At 40.5% G+C, this 23,002-nt stretch overlaps 1 protein-coding gene across 1 annotated transcript; it reads left to right on the top strand.

Moving 5' to 3' along the window:
• The first annotated feature begins 750 nt into the window (after positions 1–750).
• On the top strand, positions 751–7,473 carry ING2 (inhibitor of growth family member 2). The gene is made up of 2 exons (XM_063460004.1): positions 751–1,186; positions 6,139–7,473. The coding sequence occupies exons 1-2, from the start codon at positions 1,006–1,008 to the stop codon at positions 6,807–6,809; spliced, it is 852 nt and encodes a 283-aa protein (XP_063316074.1). The 5' UTR covers positions 751–1,005; the 3' UTR covers positions 6,810–7,473.
• Positions 7,474–23,002: the final 15,529 nt, after the last annotated feature.

Below are 23,002 nucleotides of genomic sequence, written 5' to 3'. Positions count from 1 at the left end.
TGGGGTAGAGGGGGCCGGGGCAGTATAGTGGGAGTTGGGGTAGAGGGGGCCGGGGCAGTATAGTGGGAGTTGGGGTAGAGGGGGCCGGGGCAGTATAGTGGGAGTTGGGGTAGAGGGGGCCGGGGCAGTATAGTGGGAGTTGGGGTAGAGGGGCCGAGGCAGTATAGTGGGAGTTGGGGTAGAGGGGCCGGGGCAGTATAGTGGGAGTTGGGGTAGAGGGGCCGGGGCAGTATAGTTGGGGTAGAGGGGCCGGGGCAGTATAGTGGGAGTTGGGGTAGAGGGGCCGGGGCAGTATAGTGGGAGTTGGGGTAGAGGGGCCGGGGCAGTATAGTGGGAGTTGGGGTAGAGGGGCCGGGGCAGTATAGTTGGGGTAGAGGGGCCGGGGCAGTATAGTTGGGGTAGAGGGGCCGGGGCAGTATAGTGGGAGTTGGGGTAGAGGGGCCGGGGCAGTATAGTGGGAGTTGGGGTAGAGGGGCCGGGGCAGTATAGTTGGGGTTGGGGCGGTATAGACTGACTAGGTTTGTGTCTATCACACAGTCAGTCGGTCAGTCACCGTGTGTACATTGTGATCCCATCATAACAATGTGCCACACGGCAGCCATATGGGGCGGGGCGTCAGAGAACCGAAAAGGCAAAGAAGGGCGAGACTCCAAACAAAGTTAACCACGCCTTCTCCAACACGGACCCCGCCCACTTTATAGGTACCTCCTCCAATCAGCGTGGCCGTAGTGAAATGCGGGAAAATCTAAATACCCTGAAAGAGGAGTAGAAAAAAAAATTAAGACGTCAGGCGCTGTGAGGGCAGGTTCGCGCTTGCGCAGAGAGCGCGCGGTGACCGCCGGGCTCCGGATTGGAATGCGGGCACAGAGCGAGGGCACGAGCCAGCCAGCAGCACGTTACCACCGGGGCCGGCTCTTCCTCAGACCAGGCTCCGCCCCCCGGCCCGGCACAGCCCCCTGACTCTATCCGCTGGAACTTGTTGCTGGATGCTCGGACTCCGGGAGCATGTTGGGGCAGCAGCAGCAGCATTTCCTATACTCCCCCGGGAGTAGTGTGACCGGCGGGTTGGCGGAGGAGGGCCAGCTGGTCGGCTTTGTGGAGGAGTACCTGGAGTGCGTGGAGTCCGTGCCGCTGGAGATCCAGAGGAATGTCTCCTTACTGCGGGAGATCGACACCAAATACCGGGGTAAGGCGGGAGCTGTCACCGGGGACACCGGGAGCGGACTGCCCCCCGGGGGGAGGGGGGGCTGGATCAGACCGGGGGGAGGGGAGACAGACAGACAGCTCGGTGTCTGCTTTACAGGGAGACCCCCCCCCTTTCTTATACCGAACGAACAGCTACCTCAGCCATCTTGGAGAGGGGGGGAGCTCACCGTGACACACCGGGGACTTTATACGAGGCGGACACCGTGCTTGGAAAGTGCTGTTATTGTTTGGGGGTCCCGGGCTCGGTGTGTTTTTTTTGGGTGGGGGATCCCGGGCTCGGTTTGTTTGGGGGGGGGGGGAATCCCGGGCTGGGGCTCCCGGGCTCGGTGTGTTTTTGGGGGGATCCCGGGCTGGGGCTCGGTGGGTGTCCCTGTGTGGGCAGTATCCCGGGCTCGGTGTGTGTGTGTGTGTGTGTGTGGGGGGGGGGGGGGATCCCGGGCTGGACTTGGTGGGGGGGGGGGGGATGTGTTGATCCCGGGCTGGACTCGGTGTGTTTTGCTTTGTATCGGGGGACTCTCAGGATGGCTGTGAATATCGGGAGTAGTGTGAGCTGTTATACTGTGAGGGAGAGCGGTTATGGGTACAGTGCTGTATCATGTATGATATGCACGGCGCTCTCAGGAGCTTTCCCTGTGTGTTAGTGTTGTGAGTTGCACACTGTAGGTAGTGATGAGAGTTACTATACTGTGGGTTACAGTGTGACACACGGTGATCAGACCCGCTCCCATGGCCGTACCAAGGGCTACTGTTAGGGAAGCGCCTGATGCTGTCAGTGAGTATAGCGAGAACTGAGCGTCATATCCGGGGCGGAGCCGTCAGTGGGCGGGGCCATTGATCGCTGTCATTGGGGCTGTGTGTGTGAGCTCGCGCTAGAGATGTGTATCCGGGTTACCAGGAGCCGTGTATTCATGCGCACTAACACTGCTAAACATCACGGAAGTCCTGTTCCAAGCTTATTGTATCCCTGCGCCTAACCGACTGCTACATTCTAAGCACATTGCTCAGTAACAGCCTGCATGTAGTCCCTGTCATAGAGCAGCCTCCTGCCAATTCCCAGGGTTTGTAATGGCTATCCCCATCATCACTTTATTGTGTAACTGGGAACTTTAAGTCTCACTGCTCAATTGTCTGCCATTTAAGAGTTACAGTTGTTTTGTGTGTGTATGCAGCCCTTGCCACACTTCTCCTGACTGTGACTTGCACAGCCTGGATGGCAAATAAAATTGGTTTTATTTTCAGTCAGATGTAATTAAATTTAAGTTACCTCCTGCTCTGTAAATTGAAGTTTAATCACACACAGGAGGCTCCTGCAAGGTGTAGCAAGCTATTAACAGAGCAGAAGGTAGGACATTCTTAATTAAACATAATTAGCAATAAAGGAAGTGTAAGCATTAGATGACTATTTACAGGAAGTGTTTAATAAAGCTGTTTCGCATGCGGGGGTGGTGTTACTAGGGCTGCATAAACAAAGTGATTTAAAGGGAAACTATAGTGCCACGAAAACAAACTTGTTAATAACCCGGTCACTTACCTGGGTCCAGCGCTGATGTCCCTCGGCACTGGCTCAGCTCCACACACTCTCCTCGTCAGCCGTCCGTTTTATAAAAACTGCATAATTACATGCTCAGGGTTAACAGTGATTGGAGTTTGCACCCAGACCACTTCAATGAGTTGAAGTGGTCTGGGTGCCTACAGTGTCCAATTAAAGGGACACTAGTCACCAGAACAACTGCAGCTTAATGTAGTTGTTCCAGTGAGTATATTCATTCCCTGCACACATGTTCATGTGAACTGCCTTTCTAGTGGTCACTTCTCGTATGGCCACTAGAGGTGCTTCCTGGAGCAGTGTTGCACAGTGTGCAGAACTGCCGTTTAGCATCCCCACGCTGAATTTTCCTTATAGAAATGCATTGATTCTATGCATCTTAATGAGGAGGTGCTAATTGGCCAGCGTTTGGTCACGTCTTACTTCATTGCTGATTTTAGCCAATCCTTTGTTTTCCCTATGGTCAATATGTGGGGTTAGATTCTGTAGCTATAACCCCCCCCCCCCCCTTCCTTTTTTTATTTTTATTTTTATCCCTTGTTTTCATATATACATTTTTGATGTTAAATGAAAGCCCTATTTCTTCTGAATCTAAAATTATCTATAATTTGTGGCAGCACTTAATATGAAAGCAGAAAATTGTGGTTAAAAAGACATATATAAGCTCAAATTATAGGTTTTGTTTTGGTTCAGAACTTGGACAATTACCTCCATCCTTAACCCCTTAAGGACTGGACTTTTTTTGCGATGTTGTACATTTGCGACCAGGCATCTTTTTACACTTTTGTGGTGTTTGTGTTTAGCTGTAATTTTCCGCTCTCTCATTTACTGTTCCTATACAAATTATATATTGTTTTTTTCAGGACAAAAGGGGCTTTCTTTACATACCATTATTTATATAATCTCATGTAATTTAATTAAAAAAAAAATGAAAAAATATGATGAAAAATTGAAAAAAATACATGTTTTTTGACTTTTATGTGAAAAATCTTTTATTCATCTACAAAAGCGAATGAAAAAAACTGCTAAATAGATTCAAAATGTTGTCCTGAGTTTAAAAATACCCAGTGTTTACATGCTTTTTGCTATTTTTTTTGCATGTTATAGGGCTATAAGTACAAGTAGGATATTGCGGTTTCAAAACATATATTTTTAAAATGTATCAATAGTGACATTGTAACACTATTATCTGTCATAAATCGCTGAATAACACCCCACATGTACATATTTTTTTTTTAAAGTAGACAACCCAGGGTATTCAATATGGGGTATGTCCAGACTTTTTTAGTAGCCACTTAGTCGCAAACACTGGCCAAAGTTAGCGTTCATATTTGTTTGTGTGTGAAAAAAGTAAAAAACTAAATTGAACGCTAATTTTGGCCAGTGTTTGTGACCAAGTGGTTACTAAAAAAGACTGGACATACCCCATTTGCAATACATTGGGTTGTCTTCTTTCGCAAATGGTATGCCATCATGGGGGTAATTCTCATTCCTGGGCTACCATACGCTCTCAAAGGCAACGTAACCAACCTGGCCATTTTCAATGTAAAAATATTTGACCCATATATTTGACCCTGTAACTTTCAAAAACGCTATAAAACCTGTACATGGGGGGTACTGTTATACTCAGGAGACTTTGCTGAACACAAATATTAGTGTTTCAAAACTGGAAAATGTATCAACAATTATATCATCAGTAAACGTGCTGTTTATGTGTGAAAAATGCAAAAAAAAGTCACTTTCACTGACAATATCATCGCTGTGATATGTTTTACTGTTTTGAATCACTAATATTTGTGTTCAGCAAAGTCTCCCGAGTAAAACAGTACCCCCCATGTACAGGTTTTAGGGTGTCGTAGAACGTTACAGGGTAAAATACAGTGCTAGCAAATTAAATTCTCTGGGCTTTCGGCCTGGGTTGGCAGGCAGGTCCCTTAAATTGCAATCAATAAAATAACTTAATTATGTAAAAATATTACATAAATACGCACGTAGAATTTAAATATATGTGCATATTTATATATTTGAAGTCTACGTGTATATTTATATAATTATTTATGTAATTTTGTAAATGGACATATGAATAGTTCGTATTCTTTTTATTTATTTATATATACATAGATATATATACAATTTCATTCTAAGTGTATTTTGATATAAATATATATATATTAATATCAAAATACAGTTAGAATAACATTTCGTATAGATATATAATTTTTTTTTATTATTATTTTTAATTATTTTAATTTAATTTAAATTATTTATTATTCGTATTTTATAATATATATATATATATATATATATATATATATATACAATATATATATATAGTTATTATATATATTATATATATACGTGTGTAAATTAATTATAAGTGTATTTTTATATTAATATATGTACATATTAATATAAAAATACACTTAGCATGACATTATATATGATATATAGACATATATTATATAGGTATAATATATGTCTATATATCATATATATATATACACATATATAATAATATATTTTTTTTTATTAACTTTCACTTTAAATTTATTTCTGATTTTACAGTTGCAGGGAGACTGCCTGTCAGCACAGACAGTCCCCCTGCAGGCAGAGACTAGGACACCTATTGTGACCATGTGGTCGCCCTGTTGGGCGATCACATGGCCCCAGGGGTCCTAATCCGCCATGGGGAGACTGTCTGGGCTGCAGGCAGTCTTCCCACACCGGGAGCAACGCCGATCGCCGCCGGGGGAACGACGGCGATCGGGTAAGTACATTTTAAATTTAGGACGGTTCAGGGCCGTCGTCGGTCGGCAAGGGAAAAATGCCGATGACGGTCCTGAACCGTCTTGCGTCCTTAAGGGGTTAAAGGACCACTATAGGCACCCAGACCACTTCAGCTGAATGAAGTGGTCTGGGTGCCAGGTCCCTCTAGTTTTAACCCTGCAGCTGAAAACATAGCAGTTTCAGAGAAACTGCAATGTTTACACTCAGGGTTAATTCAGCCTCTAGTGGCTGTCTCACTGACTGCCACTAGAGGCTGCTTCCGCGATTCTCACTGTGAAAATCAGTGAGAAGACGCTGACGTTCATAGGAAAGCATTGAGTAATGCTTTCATATGGGCGGTATGAATGCACACCCGGCTCTTGCTGTGAATGTGCATTCTGCGCTGATGTCGGCAGGAGGAGGAGAGTTCCCCGGTGCTGGTGAAAGATAAGTGGCTGAATGGGTTTTAACTCGTTCATCCCAGCGTGAGGGGGGGCTATGAGTGTGGGGGTGAAGTTTGTTTTCCTGGCACTATAGTGGTCCTTAAAGGGGTTAAACTTTATATGTATATACATTTTAAGTCCCTAATGATTTTTATTTTATTTTTTCCTTACTTGCAGAAACACTTAAAGAAATCGATGATGTTTTTGACAAATATAAAGATGAAAGTGACCCAAATCAAAAGAAGCGTCTTTTACAGCATCTTCAGAGGGCCCTGATTGTAACTCAGGAATTAGGGGATGATAAAATACAGGTAGTTACACAGATTTTTGAAATGGCAGAGAACAGAATCAAGCAGATGGAAATCCAAAGTAGGTGTTTGTTTGAACCAGAGGAAAGTGAAAAGTCTGCAGAAAAAATAAAGGTTGAAACTAACTCCATTGAAAGGTCAACTCGTAGACCTCGTAGACAGCGTAACAGCGAAAGTCGGGACTTGTGTCACTTGGTCAATGGAATAGATGAGGGGGAGGAACTTCCACCCAAGGAAAAGAAGACAAAATCTTCCAAAAAGAGGAAACGTTCCAAAGCCAAGCAGGAAAGAGAGGTGTCTCCTGTGCCTTTTGCAATTGACCCCAATGAACCCACATACTGTCTGTGCAACCAAGTATCCTACGGAGAGATGATAGGATGTGACAATGAGGAGTGTGCAATAGAGTGGTTCCATTTTTCTTGTGTTGGACTAACGTATAAACCAAAAGGTAAATGGTACTGCCCTGACTGCAGAGGAGACAATGAAAAGACAATGAACAAAAATATGGATAAAACAAAAAGGGACAGGCGCTCTAGGTAGTGCAGGAGAATGTGTTTTTGTTTTTGTTTTTTTGTATAGTGTTTTAGGTCAAATGCAACAATTTTTAATAGAATTGGAATATTAAAATATGTCTTGGATTTTTTTTTTTTTTAAGTTTGGGTTTCTTTCCCATGGTCATTGACTTTTTCTTAACTTTATAATCCGGCCTGACTCATTTAATTGAAAATAGTTTTTTGTTTAATATAGATTTTCTTTTCCTAGTGTTGTATAAATACACTTCCCATTAACTGGTATTCTGTTCTGTGCCCCCCCCCCCCCCCTTTCCCTCTCTTCCTTCATGATAATCACTCTTTGAACTTTAATTGGGTCTCATCTGGTTTTTCGCATGGTGTTGGTTCCTACTGCTCTTCAAGGAAACAGACGAAGTGAATTCTTTATTTGGATATTCATAAAGCAATGTTGCAGGAAGCTTTGTGGTTATCTTGCCGGCAAATACATACATTACCCTCAATATTTAGAGAACACCAGTATGTTTCTTTTAATTTATAATTTCTACCTATTTTTGCATAGATATCCATCATATGTAACTAAAGAAAAATTGTCATGTTTTTATTTATTTTTATTTTTTTAATGGATGATTACATGTATTGTAGACAATACATATTTTGTAATGTACACAGAAGTAAATACATATTTTACAGTGCATGTAAGCTTACCCTTGTTTTCTGGTAATGGCCATCTTTGCATTCTCTTTGGTTAGGGGGGTGTGTTGTTTGTTTTTTGTTTTTTTCAGTTTTTTCGTGTTTATATAAAAAGAGGACTTAACCCTTTTTAAGGACCACACTTTATTTGCCTGCTTTTCACTTAAGGATCAAACAAATGTAGTTTTTTTTTCATGTATTCTTTTTGTTTTCATTTATTGCACCAACACACATACTTTTTATTTTTTTTATGGACAAAAGGGCTTCAATTTGTTGTGACATATACATTCTCATTTCTTATTTAAAAAAAGAACACTTATTTTATTTCACAGATCTGGCAAGAATGCATAATTAGCGCAGCTCAGTAATTTATTTGTCCTGATATACAGTGCACATCATATGTCTAGGATTTCAGTTTATTTTTCATAGTTACAGATCACCAAATACAAGGCATAAAATTAAATTTTAGGGTGAAGCGATATTTTTTTTTTTTTTTTTTTTTTTTAAGCAGCTGACCTGTTTTGTACACAAAAGTGTATTTATAGAAAGTAGATATCTCAAGTTATTTGAAGAACAAACACAAAGTATATAGGTTCACCAAAAGTATACCTACTATACTTCCTGACGAAATGAATAGTAGTAATACGTAATTTAGGTATTGAATAATAAGCCTGTAGCAAAGTAAATATCTTGAGAGATCATGCAGTAAAATGCTAGGTATAGAATAAAGTAACAACCATATAAGGTTACACTCCTATGTTAAAATAAAGGATGTAGAGTATCCAACATTACTGATATAGAGGTAATAAAACAAGCTTTGAGTATGGCTCTATATGTGCACTCAAGCCAGCAAATGTTAATGAGTATTACAAGAGAAGGGAGGCTAGGCCAGGGCTTGACAAATCCCAGGGCACCTAGTTTTTTTTTTTTTTTTTTTAAATCTAAAACGCTGGGCAAATATTGGAGCCAGTCGTCCACCTGCGGGAGCATGTAAGCGGCTGGCTGAGTGAGCGTTTTAGCCGGCCACCCTGGGCTTCATGGAGGCGGCTGGCTGAGTGGAGCATCATGGCGGTTGGCTGGGGCAGCGTGCGAGGGAGCAGCGATCTTCCTGCAGCTCCTCTCTGCTCCCTTGCACTGTTTAATGATGCCGGGAGCCGGAATATGACGTCATTCCGGCCCTGGCATCACAGGGAGCAGAGAGTAGCTGTATGCTAGATTTCTGCTCCCTCTCACACCGGAAGAGAGAGCAGCCCCACTGGACACCAGGGAAAGTCCACTCAACTCTTCCAAAGGTAGGGAGGCTGGGTGAATTAAAATGTAAATTTGAGTGTTTGAGAAAGTGTGTGTCTGCTTAGGTACCTGCCCCCCTCTGATCACATGATTGGTGGATTTACTCACCTTTTTTCCCCACGTCTTGCAGGTTTTGCCATGACTTGTCCCGCCTCCATTGCAGAGTTCATCAATCTTTATGATCTCAGCTAAGCCAATGGTTTTCACATAGGAAAGCATTTGGAGGATATTGCGTATGTTCTGTATGGGTAACATGCAGCGCGTCCATGCAGAGCACTGACACAGGACTCTCTAATGGCCGTTTGAGTGACAGCCACTAGAGGTCTTGGCAGGCAGCAATGTAAACCCTGCCTTTCCTCTGAAAATACATTAAGCTGTAGTGCTTCTGGTGACTATAGTGTCCCTTTTTAAAAAAAAAAAAAAAATGGCTTCTATCAACTTTTTTTTTTTTTTTTGCTGGCTCCTAGATTCCAAACAAATTTGTCAAGCCCTGGGCTAGGCATCAAAAATTGTCAAAAAAAGAGAAAAAGTATGCAATGCAAACGTGATACATGCCTATGTGGAGAAAACTCACTATCTACAGCTAGACCATTATATAGGGATGAGCGGATAAAAAGTATGTAGAGGACAGTAAAATTGAAATTTAAAAAAAAACGGTCAAAGCAACATGCTAACTATTAGTGCAAAAAGGAAATTTTCCTTTCTTTCTCTATACTGTTTATACCTATTTGGCTACCTGTCAATCAATTTTGATTTCTCTAGTATCCTCTTTAGACTTTGTGAGCTACTTTTTCACCTATACATTGCTAAGGAAATTACTTGGTGTGATTCAGATATATATTGATCTTGCATACCTCAACTATAGCTATACATAGGGAATTTACGTCAGAGGATTGTCCTCTACAGACCTTTTATCCCCTTATCCCTATATACTGGTCTAGCTGTCACTGTGGATAGGAGTTTTCTCCTGTGTATTCCTACTTGCCCACCACAGGCATTTATTATTTTTGCATTGCATACTTTGTCCCTTTTTTTTTTTCCCCCCTTTCCCTTGTAACACTCAATAACATTAACATTTGCTGGCTTGAGTGCACATATAGAGCCATACTCAATAAAGCTCTTTTTATTACCTCTATATTAGTAATGTTGGATACTCTACATCCTTTATTTTGACATAGGAGTGTAACCTTACAAGGGTGTTACTTAATTCTATATCGAGCATTTTACTGTAGAATCTGTTAAGATATTTACTTTGCTACAGGCTTATTATTCAATACCTAAATTACATATTACTACTATTAATTTCTCCAGGTTTACTATTAATGAACCTATATACTGTGTTTGTTCTTCAATATTATCAAGGGTTATGCCCTGATGGACCCCTGGAGTCTCTCATTGGTGCCTAGGATAATTGGAAACACTTGGACACAACTTTGGATTGTGTCATAAGTCTTTTCAATTGGTTATCCTATCTTTGTATTTATTTATTTTTTTTTAATCTCAAGTTATTTACCTAAGGATATATTGAAACTTTTTTTTTACAATATACTGTATACATACACACATAGAAGTGTTTTGTTTTTTGTGTGTTTATTTTGTTAACCTGATGTGTGCTACTCATGTACAAAACCAAATATTGTGTTCAGCTACATCTTCTGAGTAGAGCGATTTACCCCCAATGGATGACGTAGACCTGACCATTTGCATTTTTACAGTTAGAATTTTGATTAATGGATTTGATGTCCCTATGTGTCATGTTGGGGCATTATAGACTTTTTTTTTGTTCCTTTCTTCAAATTAACCCACAAAGGCCTACCATTTGTGATTGACACTACTAAATATCTAATTGTGCCTTAACGTGCCACCATTTTCCATGCACATTGCATTTTTGCTTGGCATTTTGTAAATCTAATGTGTGCCACTGTGATACCTCCCTCCTCCCCGTAGACCCTATCTTGTGAAATTCTAGTGCTATATAAGAGACCACACAGATACAATTCTTTGTCTGATACAAGTTAATATTAGGGTTTACATTGTGAGTGCCCAGAATTGTTTTAATTCAGGGCCACTGGTGGGTTACCATGCCACTTTCCTGGCTGTAAATGACGTAGGTTTTTGGACAAGATACTGCTTGGCATAAAGATCGATTTGCATTACAATCTTCCCTAATACATCTTCCCCTAGGAACAGCATTAACTCCACTGGGCCATAGCTGGACTGGTCAGCCTGTATACTTGGTGTAGCAGTAAAGATAGGGATGTCCGGGGCAAAGTCATTGGGAGGTACCCAGTCATCTGCATCATGGGCAGCGTCAGGGAAATCTACACTTGTTTCTAGCTCAGGCACATATTCACAGTCAAATGTGTCACTCTCTGAGGCACTATCTGTAGCCTCTGAATCAATAAAATTGTATAAGCCTCTTCTGCGCTGAGCCTTAGGATTTGCATACATAATTGTAACTACAGCTAAAAAACCTTAAAACATGTTTTTGTTTAAACTTTTTTTTTTCTTCTCCCCTTTTTCTTTTAACCCCTGACTAACCTAACGCTAACTTTCCCAAGATCCCACTAACTTCCACCCACCAAAGCAAACTAAATCACAATTAAAAATAAATAATAATAAAAAATAAAAAAAACACAAACAGATCACTGTAAATTACTATGATCTGTATTCTGATAACTGTAAGTAGTGGTCAAAGGGCAGGGAAATGTTCTAAATATGGGTTTAGAGAACAAATAGGAGTTTCACTTTTCAGATACAATTTAATCACCAGGAGCACACAAAGTAATTCTCGAGGGGGGCGGATCATATATGCCAGCAGTGCTGTGACTGCTGTCACAATGATCATGTGCTGGGACAGCACTATTTGTTGTTGCTGATCTGCCTCGGACATCAAGGCACCCAGCAATAGCAGTAACCAATAAAATCGCTTTGATCTGACGTTAATTTTAGTACATGAGTGAATTATTCTGCCATGGGTCCTCTTGGCACAGACTGCCATAATGGAATAATTCAGTCATTGGGTTAAGGTGTTAAGAAGGGCAACTTGTAGCCCATAGATGCAGTGAGCATATATTAACTTTAAAGTATTTATGACAAAATTATACAGAAGGACAGTTTTTGATTTAAAGAAACACTATGTAGCATTCAGAATACAAACTTGTATTCCTAACGCTATAGCGTCTCTGTCTCTAGTCCTATACAGGTCCCATAGAGGAGCGTTTGGGTACTGATGCGCATACACAGCAAGCGCCACATGTGCATCAAACCTTCCCTGTAAGAAAACATTGTATTCAATCCTTTTCTATGGGTTCCACATCACGTGGCAGTTTAACTTTAACTCGGTCAGTGAAGCAGAAGTGCCTCCTGTGGCTAGAGGTGGATTTAACTCTGCAATATAGTGTAAATATGTTTTGTGTACTCAAAATAGAGCAGGACAGAATACCTAGGGAATAGTCATCAATTTATATGTTTCCAAAAAATCCTGGAGTATACAGGTCTCCTAATGTAGCCAGAGATTTGAAGAATCATGCAAGTAGAAGTGGCCAGCGAATTGCCACATGCCTATTAGTTCTTGGCTTTTCAGAGGTTTTAATTTTGATGCATAAACTTGATGTAGATACTTATCTGACGGTTTATCTTTAAGAGAGGCACAATTTCAGTCTGTTTTTGCTGAGAGCAAGTTAACCAAACTTGTTCTCAGAATATACAGTGAAGACTGATATCCCTACTTAAACCAGGTGAGCTAGTTCTGCCATCTGGATGTTGTTGGGATATCCTCCGTTCTGGATTGTTGGTGGCTATAAGGAAAGGTTGGGAAACATTGCTCATGAGTGTTAGATTGTTACTAAGATGGTTTTGAAAATATCAAGAACTGCCCTGAAGCACATGTGCGAACTTACATCTGAGCTGTACTCTTGATCCCCTTTTTTATATTCACGCCTTTGTTTTGTATGACATTCCAGAGAAAGATGTTTGTTGTATAAAAATACACTGGTGGCAGTGGGTCCCCTATTGTCCCTGACTTTCACTCCCCATGAGTAGGAGGACTGACAAAATTGTTACAGCTAAAACTGAAGGGCGTGTATTACTAGAATCATAAATATGACACTCTTAACAATCACACTGCATATTCTTTATCAAATAATTCACAGTGATTACTTTAATGTTGGGATAGATGTTTTCATTGGCGTGGGAGGAAGTCTTAATATATGACCAGCCAGGACTTCCATCACGAGAGGTAGATTTATGATCTAGGCTTTACATTTCTTCATGAAGTGTTAATGTTGCAATTGATCTATAATTTCACAAACAACCGATTCAAAGATTACAAATAAATATCATTGTTTTATGCAAATGCCCTCACATTATGTCATCATTAGTGATTTTGCAGAAGGTCTTGATGGTAATGCTGATGATCCTAAAATATGTAACAGGGTTGATGTCCCAGGAGGGATAAGCCAAATGGCAAATGATTTAGGTAAACTAGAAAAATGGTCAGAGTTGTGGCAACTGACCTTTTAATGTGCATAAATGCAGGATTATGCATCTTGGACGTAAAAGCCCAAGGGCAGAGTACAGAATATTTGATAGAGTCCTAACCTCAACATCTGAGGAAAGTGATTTAGGGGTAATTATTTCAGATGACTTAAAGGTAGGCAGACAATGTAATAGAGCAGCAGGAAATGCTAGCAGAATGCTTGGTTGTATAGGGAGAGGTATTTGCAGTAGAAAGAGGGAAGTGCTTGTGCCATTGCACAGAACAGTGGTGAGACCTCACTTGGAGTATTGTACACAATACTGGAGACCGTATCTCCAGAAGGATATTGCTACTTTAGAGAGAGTTCAGAGGGTTACTAAACTGGTTCATGGATTGCAGGATAAAACTTACAAGGAAAGGTTAAAGGATCTTAACATGTATAGCTTGGAGGAAAGACGAGATGGGGGGATATGATAGAAACATTTAAATACATAAAGGGAATCAACACAGTAAAGGAGGAGACTATTTAAAAGAAGAAAAACTACTACAACAAGTGGACATAGTCTTAAATTAGAGGGGCAAAGGTTTAACAATAATATCAGGAAGTATTACTATACTGAGAGGGTAGTGGATGCATGTAATAGCCTTCCAGCTCAAGTGGTAGAGGTTAACACAGTAAAGGAGTGCGTGGGATAGGCATAAGGCTATCCTAACTATAAGATAAGGCCTGGGACTAGTGAAAGTATTTAGAAAATTGGGTAGACTAGATAGGCCGAATGGTTCTTATCTGCCTTGAACTTGTCAACACTATGAAGTAGAGTGGCAAGGAGCATCCTATTCTGATCTGTAGACGGTTTTGACCCAGCACTGCATTGGTTGAAGTACGTGATGGATGGTTAGTGGATTTGACAGCTTTGTGTGCACAGTTGTTCTACTGCTCAGAGCTGGATTTTCTGAAAGTTGTAGTTAAGGTATCAGTTGTCTACTTATAAAAGCCTTGATTGACTGTTTTTGGATAAATGTGTAAAAAAAAAATTTTTTTTTAAATATTTAATTATGAAATATATCAATATCAGAAAATATTTTTAAAAAATTAAAACAAGTTCATTAAAAAAAAAAAAAAAGCTCATCTAAAAACAGTAAATTGGGGGCTAAAACTGAACTACAACTCCCAAGAAAAGCTTTGTTGTTTTTAATGAAATGTACTGGTGTTGTTGAACAGTGTTTGGAGGGATTGGCAAATGGGAGCTGTACGCTAATACAGGAAGCAGCAGTGGTGAAGGAGGAGTTTGGAGGGTTATTTACTAAAGTGAGAATTGTTGGAAATGCAAACTGGATGTCAAAATCTATACCAAAATAGGTGAGGAAAATTCTCTGTTCTGTTTTCAGACTAACTATTTTGACTTTAAATTTTAAATTCCTATAAATTCTCACCTTAGTGAATAACATTGTCCGATACAGAATGCTGAAGTAATTACCAGATTGAATATGGAAAAAACACATGTAATTGTGCCAAAAGATATAAAATGCATATGTCATGTTAGTGCCTGCAGTGTTTTGGGTTTTTTTTTGTTTTTTTTTTGTCGTCTTTTTATGATTTTCCCTTCTCCATATAATCACATTTGCTTTCACCACTGCGTTAGACGTGATGGCGAAAAGTTGCCGAAGCTCCAGGGCTTCATTTCCTTCCTACATTTTGTAGGATATAGGTAAATAGCTGTGGGATGTCCTAGTGTTGCATTCAGCCAGGGTTGTTCCCTAAATTGTGTTCATTATTGGGAATTACAGAGTACATTTTAAATTATTGGCCAAAATATAAAAAAAAAAATGTACAAGTCAGTTATGGTTTTATTTTCTTCACTGCAATGCACACTTTAGCGAGTAACCTTCAGGATGCTGGGTTTGAAAAGTGTAATAGCATGTGGTGTATTTGTGAAGTGAATCGTGTTTAGAATTTGTTTAGGTGTGTTCTGTTACACATAAATACAAGTATGTGTTGTGAAGCAGGAATTGTCTGTAAAGGTGGCAGTGTGAAAATATAGTGCGGATGTTTTATATGATTTTATTATATCTTGTTAAGGGCATGTTTCTGTAGTGTTTGTGTTTAACCCACACCAAGACAAATCCCAGATCGCCATGGCAACTAGAAACTTTGTCCTGTCACCTGGGATTTGTTATCCCTTTCACTACAAGGAGGCTGTTGGAGCATGTAGCGGATGGGCAATGAGGGAGCTGAAATCTTCTGCAACTTCAAGTGCCCTGCTGTGATGACAGGAACCGGTTATGACATCACTCTGTCCCTCTGTCTAGGGAGCAGAGCATGAAGAGCTTGAAGATTACACAATCTCTACTGGACCACAGGGGTAGGATCCACTCCAGCCATCTCAAAGGTAGGGAAGCTGGGTGGACTTAAATTAGAATTAAAAACAAGACCAATTGTGTGTGTGTCTGTCTACCAGTGCGCGTGTCTCTCAGTGTGTGTATCTGTTTAGGTCACTGGACCCCCCTACAATCGTATGTGAAAAGTGTTTTTACTCGCCTTTATTCCCATGCCGTACTGGTCTCGCCGCGGCTGGCCCCTCTGAGATAATCAAGCTTGAGTATTTTAGCCAACCGAATGCTTTCCTATAGGAAAGCATAGGGAGGCTACGACATATGCTTAAAACGCTGCGCCATTCAGCATCTCCTACTAGAGATGCATTGAAGCGATGCATCTCAATAGGGAACGTTCAGTGCCACCATGCAGAGCGGGGTGCACCTTGAATGAAGGTGCAGCACTGAGATAAGAAGCAGGACATCCAGTGTCAAGCAAAACCTCATAAAAAAGCAGTGAGTCAATGCTTCTCATTGGGGAAGGCCTAATGGGCTTGCGCTACTCACTGCACATTTGGTGTTTCCCCCACATAGTGTTAGAAATACATCTTTGCGTTTCTAGCATAAAAGTGTTCCTATAATTTTAACAAAACTGGTTTAGATCATATAAAGTTGTCAGTGTCATAAGCCACCACAATGGAACTTACAGTATGTTAGTCAAACAATATAATTCAGGAGGTAATGCTAGAGGAAACCAGTTGTTCTCCCTGGTGCGAAGTACTGGCACCTACGACATGGTTAATCCTTGCACTGCCAAGAGTTTTTAAAACATTGCTAGCTAGCTAACTTTAATCTGGACAACAACAGCATCCAGCCAATTGCTTCAGATTTAGTTGGCCCAAGCAAACTCAGACCTGACTTGGCTTTAGTAAACCTGAGAAATGCCATTCTGGTCAGTTTGGCCATTTCAATTTAGTTTTGTCCATCCAGATAATAGGCTTTGCTTGAAGAATAACTGTTCAATACTACCATTAATACACTAAAATAGGTACACATTAAAACTGGACCCACATAAAGAGACTAGTGTCTACTCTATATTTCCACAAATAAAGATTATCAAAAACTGGCTTGCATTGTAGTCTTTACCAAAACATACCTATCTGTGAGTTTGAGCAACTTATAACCAACGTAAAACAATTACACCGTAAATACCTACATGTTGCGTTTTTTGATTATGTTTAGAGAGCATGCCAGTAGTAGTGAATTTTAATAAATGAGGTCAAACTGCTGAACTGATCATTTATTTCACAGGGACAATCCAAGCAGCATAAACCAACACAGCTTTTTGTAACGATTATTGTGCTAGGTTATAAGTGCATCATTTTGTTTTCTCTCCCCCCAAACTATCAAGCTTTGTTTTTTTCCATTTGAAATTGTTATTTTAATTTCAAGTAAAGATAGGAACTGGCTACAGAAACAAAAATTGGGGGAGTGAGGGAGAGGAGAGACATCTGGTTCAGTGCATTACTCTTACAACTGAGCAGCAGTGCACGAGTTATACTTTCCAGTAAAGTAATGAAGTTTCCTCTACTGTTCATTGTCAAAATGTTACGTAGATGTTGGAAGTAGGTGGTGTAAATGGCCCGCTCCAGTAACATAGCAGGTAAGGTCAAAAGTAGGTCCTTATTGTACACATGAAATTACAGTCATCATGGGTTACCTGATCTCCATGTGCGCCAGAGTTGCCATGTTTTTTGGTAAAGTGTGGAAGGAGGGAAAAGGAATGTATAGGAAGTCTCGTATACCCGTTGTTTATGCAAGTCCCCAATCAGGTCCTTTTTGTGGGAGGTATAGGAGACTACCATCTTCTTGCTATTAATTGTGCTGGCAGTGATTTGTGACAGTGATTTACGGAACTGCAGAGTGGTTGCAGACAGGTCTGGAAATAATTTTATATTTCTGTATGGCTCAGGAAGGGCAGCGTTTCTGCAGGCCTTGGTGATGCACTCCTTCACATGGTAAAAATGGATGCTACTATCACGTCCTGCATGACCGTGGCAGGTAAGTGGCTGGATCTGCGAAAGGTGGTGGGCCCTATCTATCACCAGTTGATCTATGTGTAGCTGGTGTCAGCTCTTGGAAAAAATCCGTTAGTTGAGTAGGTCAGAGTTTTGGACTGTCTCCGGTATACCTCTGAAGCTGAAACTATTTCTCCTGGACCTGTCCTCCAAGTTGGCAATCATTCGTCTCTGTGTTTCCAGCATGGCATCCATCTCTTGGAGCTTGTCTGCCAGACTATTATGGGCCGTTGCGATGTCATCCATTTTCTGTTCGACTTGCGATGTTCTGTGCCCAATATCCAGCAGTTCCCTGTGGAGATCTGTGGTCAGGGCCTGGATCTGTGTCTTAATAGTGGCTTGCATTGTGTCTGTAAGTTCAGACATCAAGGTTCTCATCCTTGTTGCAGTGAGGTGCCCCTCTTCCGAGATGGAGCTTGGAGAGGCCAGAGGTGGGGAGGGTGATGCATCTTTGATTGGGCTGCGGCCCTCTATGCTTTTCCCCGCCGGTGTTCGCATTAGGAAGAAGGAGGCTCTGTCCGCTTTAGAAAGCTTACTCTTACTTCTCTGCAACATGAGGAAGGTGAGTGTGTGCTTTTGTAGCTTTAGAATGCTCGGAACTCCGTTTATTTTGGCTCCTTAATAAACGAGCTACGGGAGCTTCCCATACGTGCGGCAAGTCAGTTCAAGCTCCAAGCCACGCCCCATCTATCAAGCTTTTTTTTTTAAGAGGTTTGACATAATCTAAAGGATTTCCCATCACCAAAAGCCCATCTTCTTAACTTGATCTGAGGCAGTGAGGAGTTCTCATGTATTATTGTTAGTTCAAGTTCTTCCATGACATAGAGGATAACTGGGCAAAGGTAAGGGATAACTGGGCAAAGTTCTTCTGAAAGGTTGCTTTACCTTTGGGCAGCAAAATAAGAAATGACTCCATAAAATTTGTCACCATGCCATCCCAATCATTTTGAAGAAAACTATAGACACTGTAGTGTTCATGGTATAAAACACTCTGGAACAGACTGACTTTATGTTCACAGAAGTTTTTGCAAGTTTCTCACTAGTTCCAACCTGTAAATGGCAACAAAGCTATCTAAAGAACCTAATGTTGTGTTCCAATTAAATGCTTAAAAGTTGGTCCTTGTCAGCAGGCTCGTATTCATTGTTTGTTGATTGTTCTCCAAAGAGCACCCGTTGCACCATTGATGCTTTCTCAGCTTTCTTATTTTTGTCATAAATTGTAGTAGTTATGTTTGGTAAATTACACTTAATTTGAATAGCAGCACAAGTTTGCAATTAACATCATGAAAAGTGAAAACATGACCGCCATGAAAGACATAACGCCTATGTCTTTTGAGGACTCTACTCTAGCATATATATATATATATATATATATATTTTTTTTTTAATCAAGATCTCACTAGAGCTACTCAACTTTGGATAAAGTCCTATGGACCTGTTACTAACCAACTCCGTTCAATAGGACTGTCCTACAGATGGGGGAGGGAGGCAGTGGCTGATGGTCATCCACTCTATGACTACGCCCATCCTCAACTTGATGGGAGATGCATCACCTTTCCTATTGAAACTGGGCCTTATTCTTCCAAACGCAAGGTCCCCAGAGGACTCTTGGGATCCTACCACTATCATCCCCTTTGTCCCAAGGGACGAAGGCATGTAAGCACCAGTAGTTACATAGTTACATAGCTGAAAAGAGACTTGCGTCCATCAAGTTCAGCCTTCCTCACATTTGTATTTTGCTGTTGATCCAAAAGAAGGCAAAAAAAATCCCATTCAGATTTATCATTGGATCAAGCAGCTATTACCCTACATTGAAAAATTATATCCTTGAATATTCTGTTTTTGCAAGTATGCATTTAGTTGCTGTTTGAACATCTATATGGACTCTGATAAAACCACTTCTTCAGGCAGAGTATTCCACATCCTTATTGTTCTTACAGTAAAAAAAACTTTCCTTTGCCTTAGACGAAATCTTCTTTCTTCCAGTCTAAACTCACGACCTTGTGTCCTATGTTAAAGTCCAGTTTGTGAATAGATTTCCACACAATGGTTTGTATTTGCCCCGAATGTATTTGTATAATGTCATCATATCCCCTCTCAGGCGACGTTTTTCTAAACTAAAGTGGTTTAAATTTGTTAACCTTTCTTCATAGCTGATATACTCCATTCCTTTTATTAATTTTGTAGCCCACCTCTGCACCTTTTCTAGTGCCATAATATCCTTCATTAGAACAGGTGCCCAAAATTGCACAGCATATTCAATATGTGGTCTTACCAGTGATTTATAAATTGGCAAAATGATATTCTCATCCTGAGAATGATTGCCCTTTTTCATGCATGACAATAACATACTGGCCTTAGCCACTGCTGATTGACATTGCACATTGTTGCATAGTTTGTTGTCTATAACAATCCCCAAGTCCTTTTTGTGTGTTGTTATCCCTAATTCGCTTCCATTAAGGGTATACAGGTAGTGCAGAATTAATAGGCAAATGAGTATTTTGACCACATCATCCTCTTTATGCATGTTGTCTTACTCCAAGCTGTATAGGCTCGACAGGCTCAGAAAAGTCAAAAATAGTGAGATATCTTGCAGAGGGATGCAGCACTCTTAAAATTGCAAAGCTTCTGAAGCGTGATCATCGAACAATCAAGCGTTCAAAATAGTCAACAGGGTCGCAAGAAGCGTGTGGAAAAACAAGGCACAAAATAACTGCCCATGAACTGAGAAAAGTCAAGCGTGCAGCTGCCAAGATGCCACTTGCCACCAGTTTGGCCATATTTCAGAGCTGCAACATCACTGGAGTGCCCAAAAGCACAAGGTGTGCAATACTCAGAGACATGGCCAAGGTAAGAAAGGCTGAAAGACGGCCACCACTGAACAAGACACACAAGCTGAAACGTCAAGACTGGGCCAAGAAATATCTCAAGACTGATTTGTCTAAGGTTTTATGGACTGATGAAATGAGAGTGAGTCTTGATGGGCCAGATGGATGGGCCCGTGGCTGGATTGGTAAAGGGCAGAGAGCTCCAGTCCGACTCAGACGCCAGCAAGGTGGAGGTGGAGTACTGGTTTGGGCTGGTATCATCAAAGATGAGCTTGTGGGGCCTTTTCGGGTTGAGGATGGAGTCAAGCTCAACTCCCAGTCCTACTGCCAGTTTCTGGAAGACACCTTCTTCAAGCAGTGGTACAGGAAGAAGTCTGCATTCTTCAAGAAAAACATGATTTTCATGCAGGACAATGCTCCATCACACGCGTCCAAGTACTCCACAGCGTGGCTGGCAAGAAAGGGTATAAAAGAAGAAAATCTAATGACATGGCCTCCTTGTTCACCTGATCTGAACCCCATTGAGAACCTGTGGTCCATCATCAAATGTGAGATTTACAAGGAGGGAAAACAGTACACCTCTCTGAACAGTGTCTGGGAGGCTGTGGTTGCTTCTGCACGCAATGTTGATGGTGAACAGATCAAAACACTGACAGAATCCATGGATGGCAGGCTTTTGAGTGTCCTTGCAAAGAAAGGTGGCTATATTGGTCACTGATTTGTTTTTGTTTTGTTTTTGAATGTCAGAAATGTATATTTGTGAATGTTGAGATGTTATATTGGTTTCACTGGTAAAAATAAATAATTGAAATGGGTATATATTTGTTTTTTGTTAAGTTGCCTAATAATTATGCACAGTAATAGTCACCTGCACACACAGATATCCCCCTAAAATAGCTAAAACTAAAAACAAACTAAAAACTACTTCCAAAAATATTCAGCTTTGATATTAATGAGTTTTTTGGGTTCATTGAGAACATGGTTGTTGTTCAATAATAAAATTAATCCTCAAAAATACAACTTGCCTAATAATTCTGCACTCCCTGTACGTTGCTTGTGCAGTCTTTACGCCGAAGTGCATAACTTTGCATTTTTCAACATTAAATTTCATCTGCCATTTGAGTGCCCAGTCCCCCAGTCTATCTAAATCCCTCTGCAGCAAAGTAATATCTTGCTCGCATTGTATTACTTTACAGAGTTTTGTGTCATCTGCAAACACTGAAAGATGACTTTCAATGCTTTTTTTCAAGATCATTTATAAAGATGTTAAATAGAAGGGGTCCCTGAACAAAACCCTGAGGGACACCACTTGCCACCTCTGTCCAGCTTGAAAATTTACCATTAATGACAACTCTTTGTACTCTATTTTAAAGCCAATGTTCTACCCAAAAACAAGCATTTTCATCTAGACAGATTTCCTTGAGTTTGAACACTAATCTATAGTGTGGAACTGTATCAAATGCCTTGGCAAAATCCAAATAGATCACATCCACTGCAACACCCTGATCTATACTTCTACTTACTTCTTCGTAGAATGCAATCAAGTTCGTTTGACATGACCTGTGCTTCATAAAACCATGCTGGATTTTGCTGATAACCATGTTCTTCTCAAGGAATTCTTGAATATTATCCCTTAATAACCTTTCAAATATTTTCCCAGCCACAGAAGTTAAGCTTACAGGTCTAAAATTTTCAGGCAAGGATTTTGAACCCTTTTTGAATCTAGGAACTATATAACTACTATGTAGTGAGAAGAATACAGTCTGCCCAACCGCATCCACACGACCTAGACATCCACATTAAAAATGTGTTAATGCTTACGATGACCCCTTTTAAGTTAATTCCAGTGTTTGTTTCATTTATTGTTCTGCATAATATTAGGTTGTCGCTCTGCATGAAAAGTGCGTAGTTCAGATTGGGGGCTTTCTTGACCAGGGCATATCAAGGCAGCATTAGAAAAATAAATGGCCCACATTTCACCCCACTGCCCCCTTGGGCAAGGATACTTAGTCTGGATGCATATCCTACTTGCCAATCAAGCTCATTTATTTTATGCACCATAGGTTTATGGCTTGTTCTAGCAAGTTTTTATACTACTGTGTATGTTGTTGAGCATTTGGTTTAATTTCTCCTATCCTATGACGCTTTCCTGCTAAAGAAGCTCAATGACCACATTAACCTCTCACTTTTGAGGGACTAGATTCACATGTGACTCTGATATCACTAGTTTATTTATTTATTTTTAAAAATTGTGCATAATTCATAATCTGTATATCTTGCTTTTATTTCTATATTTTCTGTTCGCATATCTCTTGTCAAAAATGTGATACCAATGCACTACCAAAATAAAGATTTTTTAAAAGAAAGAAAGAAAAATACATATGCTTGCATTTTGAGGAGAAAGAACTACCACAACTGTATATATATTTCACAATTTCAGTGGTAAACAGAAAGAGTTTCATACTATACCATTGGAAGGCTTGGAGTTGAAGCAGTAGGACTTATACCCCTTTCTTTAAAGAAACACTGTTGTAACTATAAA

The sequence above is a fragment of the Pelobates fuscus genome, chromosome 6 (assembly GCF_036172605.1).
Source record: "Pelobates fuscus isolate aPelFus1 chromosome 6, aPelFus1.pri, whole genome shotgun sequence".
NCBI lineage: Eukaryota > Metazoa > Chordata > Amphibia > Anura > Pelobatidae > Pelobates > Pelobates fuscus.
Note: the sequence above shows the minus strand (reverse complement) of the source record. Positions and strands in the feature narration are given on the sequence as shown.

Bases quoted from the DNA above. Each gene is read 5' to 3' on its own strand.
- ING2 (XM_063460004.1), top strand. From the start codon at position 1,006: ATGTTGGGGCAGCAGCAGCAGCATTTCCTATACTCCCCCGGGAGTAGT. The intron at 1,187-6,138 runs GTAAGGCGGGAG...CCTTACTTGCAG, and splicing joins GATCGACACCAAATACCGGG to AAACACTTAAAGAAATCGAT.